At 40.6% G+C, this 5,774-nt stretch overlaps 1 protein-coding gene across 1 annotated transcript; it reads right to left on the minus strand.

The window, feature by feature from the left end:
• Positions 1 to 1,344: 1,344 nt before the first annotated feature.
• LOC148854808 (uncharacterized) lies at positions 1,345 to 2,583 on the minus strand. Its single transcript, XM_088985267.1, has one exon. It carries the CDS (start codon positions 2,152 to 2,154, stop codon positions 1,534 to 1,536), a length of 621 nt encoding a protein of 206 aa, XP_088841393.1. The 5' UTR covers positions 2,155 to 2,583; the 3' UTR covers positions 1,345 to 1,533.
• Positions 2,584 to 5,774: the final 3,191 nt, after the last annotated feature.

Consider the following 5,774-nt stretch of genomic DNA (forward strand, 5'->3'; position numbering starts at 1 on the left):
AATCTAATAAATATTTTGAGCTCGAATGGTCCATCCAATAAGTCCAAATTGATTTTGGAATCCAAAACCGATCCATTGACATCCTTAATTCCAAGTTTAGACTGAGCAAGTTGAAACCGCAACCAGCTTGGAATGCTGCCTATTAGCAAGAACCAGACCTCTGCATCTACAAGTTATTCCCCCCATACATATCCGACCCAGCGGTCTCAACCCGTACAGGATTCGGTGGACTGTGGTTAAGTTGGGACTTGGGAGTTTAGTTGTGTTCTAGTTATTGTTTTCATAATTCCTCTTCCTTGGTACCTAGCCCACAGAGTGCTTATTTTTAATATTATAATATAAAAAGTCTGATTAAGAAAATCAATCAGAAAACAGCCACGGCCCACAGAAGAATTCAGCGTTGACATATACGCTTAAAATTACAGATTACCACCCTGTTGCGTAATACAGAACCCCTAAAATTTCAGATTTCAACACTCTACCCCCAAAATTTTCGGATAAAAAATAGATAACAAATGAAAACAATATCTATGGCAAGTTGATTAGTAGATACGGCATATGCGTTGCACTAATAATGGGGAGAGCTGCACGATGAGTCATGAGTGATGTGGAACTGGACTGGTTCGTTGCAAACCAACCACCAGAACATCTAAGCTTTGACCCAGAATCATCCATGATCCAACCGGTTACAAAATCAAGCCCAGCCCCGACCACATCATTTGACTTAATATGCTTGCGAGAACAGTAGTGATCCAATGGATTTTGGATTCAGTATCCACAAAACCGTCCTCTCACATCCATGATCCATCCTCTTGTAGCCGGTGCTAAAAGGCTGTGGCTGCGAGTACGGTTTTATGAAGAGTAAATCCGGTTTCGATCCAAATAAGCGTGAGAGTGCCCATTGATCGATTCATGACTCATGAGAGGGAAGAATTCATTTATTTGTTTTCGAATGCAATCTTAGCCGAGAGAGCGCTCGTCGGACTCCGGAGAAAGGCCGGAAACACCGACAGTCGCACCGCTCATTTGATTTCAGAGAACATTTCCGTTCTTGTGTACGGCTCTTGTTGTAAAGTTGGAAGTGGGACCCATCGGCAAAACACATCTCTGTAGCTGATTCTGGCTTCCGCCTTGAAAGTTGAACCGAGACCCACGTGGACAGATAGAGATAGAAAGTTATAAAATTTTAAATTTAATTGACCAAACTACCCCTCAATGTGCCCCTGTTTGAATGCGCGGGTCCCACAGTCAAAAGCGGTAAAATTGCACAAATTTAGCAGCGGTGCTGATACCTTTGGATTTCTGTCTGTTCTGATAGTTTACGACTTTAAGGGAGAGAGAGGATGCAATAATAGGATATGATCTGATACAAAGAACCAACGAATGTCCCACCATTTTAAGCTTTAGGGACTTCTGATTTTGACTGAAGTTTTTCCAAATTTTTTCTTAAATTTACACGTAACTGTTATAAACAGTAGGCCCTACAACCGGCGCCGGTTTAAAAGCCCGGCATGTCGACGGCATCTGTACGGTCTACAGCGCCGGCAAGGACTCGGGGCGCCACGAAAAATCGGAATAATCGGATGACCCAGAAAACACATCTGGGTAGTCAAACAACCCCTCCAAGGCTACAAACTCGCCGGTGCTGTTGTTGTTGTTACTGTCGTTGTTGCTATTCTCGTCGTTGATCCCAAAACACAACGAGTCATAGACCGGGATCTCATCCTCGAACCCCCAAAACTTATCATATCCAACGGCATCAGACGAAACACGTAACATATCCTCTTCACTTTTTTCCTCACCAGAGGACGGTGAGAAAGTTGGCGGCAGACCAAGCTCATCATCCGAGGCTCCCAGAAGATAACCAAGATCGGGCTGTGACTCGCCGGAGTCCGACTGAGGAGTTATGCCCGTCCCCGCCTCTGAAGGCAGGGAGGTGGGGAGAGAGATTTCTTCTTCGAAACTCTTCATGACGGAAGCCAGGTCTTGGTTTGCGGGGTTCCGGTCAACAACGGTATCAGTGTCGTCGAGGATATCAAGGAGGTTATCTCGGATTCTCTTCGCCTCGGGCGAGTCCGATTCCAAGTCATCCGAGTCATCTCGGACCCTCTTGTTGGTGACAGTTGGGGCAGTGGTGGTCTTGCTGTGTTCCATGGCAGTAGAGAATAACGGGAACTTTAGCTTCAGAAGAGAGTTGAAAACTCTGGGAGGATAGGAGATATGGCGTAAGGCGTGGGAGAGAGATAGAGAGCGCAAACCACGAAGGGAGAGAGATATATCGTTGAGGAGGGAGGGAGGGGGGTAGAGAGAAAAAAGCAAAGTAGAGATAGAAGTAGCTAAGAGAGAGGACGCAAAGGGGGTTGGGGCACTTGGGTTGGTTTGAGATTGTAGAATGTAGAGAGAGAAAATGAAAAAGTGATGCGTGTGGGGAGCAGAGGAGGTGGAGGGTTTTATAGGGTTGAAAGCATTGATGGATTATAATAATGGTATACAGGCGCCTGTTGTTCGGATGATTCGGCCATCACGGACGCCTCGCCTTTTAGTTTTTTTCCTCCACTATTATCTTTTTTCGTGTCCCCTCCCTTCCCTTCCCTTCCCTTCCCGTCACTCTCTCTCTCTATCTCCATTGATTAATTAACTCTATTGAATTCAAGCTTTGAAGTCCGATCCCGGATCCGGTCCCACCGACCTAGTCAATCACGGCTTTGCTTTTCTTTTGTCATTTCCTCTTTTCTCCAGCTCAGCCAAGCTTTAGCTACGCTCGACTCGACTAGGCTCCTTTTTAAAGGAAAAGTGATTCGAGCCGGGAGCGGGGAGCCCCTTCAAATTGCCTCCTCGGAAGATGGGAGAGGGAGACGTTACGGTTGTGCCGTTGTGGGGAGAAAATGGTAATTTGAGCAAGGAGATTTTTGAAAACAGGGATTTGTTGTTATATGGTGGTAAGTAAATCTTTCAAAGTTAAGAAGAGTCTTAAAAAAAGGAAGGCAGCTCCGGATTAAGGATTGTAGAATTGTAATATGTAAAGTCAAAATTGGAAAAAAAGGGGAGAATGACTATTCAGCCGGAGGCATCTTGACCGTGAATTGATGTTAAATCACGGATAGGATATGGTTTATAGGAGGGGAGAGGGTTAGTGGTAAGGGGGGTTGGAATTCAGAATTTTGCATCGAATGTATTCGTACTTTCCGAAAAAGCAAATATGGTTGAGGAAGGAGGCATGATTAAACGTGGAGAAAGGCTGTAGCGGTTAGTTTTGGGTATTAAGAACACGTGGAGATCGAGGGCCAACTGCCCATCACCTTGCCTCTATTGCTAGTGGCAATATAATATAAAAAAAATGGGAAATCAAATCCGCCACTGTTTTACACGGTTTTTGTTCTTATTTTTTTATAATTAATTAATTAATATCTTCTAGATGAGAAAAATGTCAAAAAAAAAAAAGAAAAAGAAAAGGTAAGAAAGATAGATAAGTGAGAAGCACGTGTTATCCGCAAAACTTTTGGTGAAGTTGGATCAGGCACGGATCGCTCGTCACGGCGAGTTAGACGAGGATTAAGTGATTAACCTAACCATCCAGTGGGCTAACACCACTGGATCGGAATCATTTATGATTTATCTCTCGGATATCAACTCTACGAGAGCATATTATTATTCCACCCGTAGTGCTCTGCTCATCGAGAAGTAGCTTTTATGGAGAGATGGTCGAAGCTTGAGGTGTTTCCCAGTCTGGATGTTTCTTTCTGGGACCAGGATTTCAGCTTGGACTAACAAGGTGATTTATTGGACTTAAAAAGATGGCTCTAAAAATGTCATTAGCCAAAGATCTTGCTTTTAGAGGGCATTATGGAAGCAACCTACTACTGATTTGCCCTTCAAAACTGATTAACCCAAAGTTTTTCTTTTTTCTTTTTCAAAACCATTAGTCTAAGGTTAGATCCAAATTGGATAGAAGGATTATTCCAATTTAATGGAGCCAAATGATTCAGGGAATTGGTCTCTACATTCCGGGTGCTAGTTCTAACTCCGCTATTAATCAAATGCACTCTTAATCAGACCTCGCAAAAAGTTCATCCAATTCACGAATCCGATCCAATCCAACCCGAAAAGATGACTCAACCCAATCCAGTCCAAAAGAAATTGGGTTGGGTTGGATTGGGTCATGGGTCAATCCGCTGACCCAATTGTCAAGTCTAATTAAAGAAATTTTTACTCTTTAATTTTTTTTATTTAGTCTTTACTTTTTATTGTTTATTCTTTAAATTGTTAAATGATCAAGTAATTTACTCTATATTTAGAATTTTAAGGTTATTTTTTTTATTTTGACATTTTTCATGTAATTTTTCTTTATTTTTTTAAATTTTAATTATTTTTTGGGTTAACCAAATTGACTCATGAGTCAACCCTAACACGAACATTTAAGATTAAGGTATAACATTTGACCACCAAACTACCTTAACCCAACCCGAAGCTGACCCACCCAACCCAATTGCAAGGTCTACTCTTAATGTAATTCATTTCAAAAGAACTTCAACTGGGAATATGATTAGAAACTTGGGAAAGAAGGTAAGAAAAAACCAACTATCTACTTTTTTAAAAGCTGGAAGCTTGATTTAGTGTATGCTTTTATAAGTCAAGAGTTCCGGAAAAAAGGATAAAACTTTTTGGAGATTAATCTCGATCCATGGCCTAAAGTAGGTCTGAAGATTCATAAATAAAGATTTGGAATTGGCTATTGCCTTGTGGATTCAACATGAAATGACGCCCACATGTACTACCCACATGCTACATGCTTGTAAGCGTTAACTTCCATGGGTATCTTTAAAGGTAAAGTTACATGCATAAGAGGTGTTTGCTCTAATTTGAGAATTCGGTGGTTGCTCATGTTTATTCTCAAATAAGCTTTAGAAAAATAATGATGATGAAAATTCAATTATTTACTTGTAATACAAATCAAAGGCATATTAATGTTATTTAAAATCTTTAATTTTATAGTCAGATTCCAACTTAATTTAATCGATTAATTGGAGTTAGATTGAGGAGGCATTGAAACCTGATTCTCAATCCTCTAGGGATAAACAAGCTCACACTTTTGGTTTTGATTATTATGTCATATCTACAGGGCAGTATCATAGTGACCCTTTTGGCCGTAGCTTCCTTAACTAGCATAAAAGGATTACATTTCTTCGCATAGTTAGAAAGAATAATGTAAATGGTTTTGTATCTTGGGAGCACTCCAGCGGAATTGGAAACTCATGCGGTTTGCTTATGGCTATTGAGCTGGTTCTCTCAAAGATGATCTTGAGGGATGATGCAAAAACTATTAACATTGTATTGGTGGACTCTCATAGAGAAATTATTGCTTTGAAATGTTTTAGGATTGTCATTTGGGCTCAGTTTGAAAAGAATGCAAATATAAATATGTATAGTATAAATATATATAAAATAATATAAAATACAAGGTTTTGCATTCTACATATTTGTATTTGTACTTTTTCAAATCGAGCTTTTGTCTCTATTCCCCTTTTTCTTTTATTGAAATCTCTATTTTATAAAAGATGTAACACTGAGTTATTTGAAGAATAAATTTGATCTTTGGGTCTTAAAAAATTCTCCCAAAGCCTTTGCCATTGGTGACTGTTAATTTTGAATTGTGCCTCTTGACCACACCCGATCGAATCATGACCGTTGATCTCATCAACGGTGATCAATGGTCATCAATGCACCAAAACCAGAGCCGTCCATCGCGAGTGCCAGCAAAGTGCACCTTTAAAGCG

The sequence above is a fragment of the Nelumbo lutea genome, chromosome 4, assembly GCF_056320005.1.
Source record: "Nelumbo lutea isolate HS-2025 chromosome 4, American lotus-T2T, whole genome shotgun sequence".
NCBI classification, from domain to species: Eukaryota; Viridiplantae; Streptophyta; class Magnoliopsida; order Proteales; family Nelumbonaceae; genus Nelumbo; species Nelumbo lutea.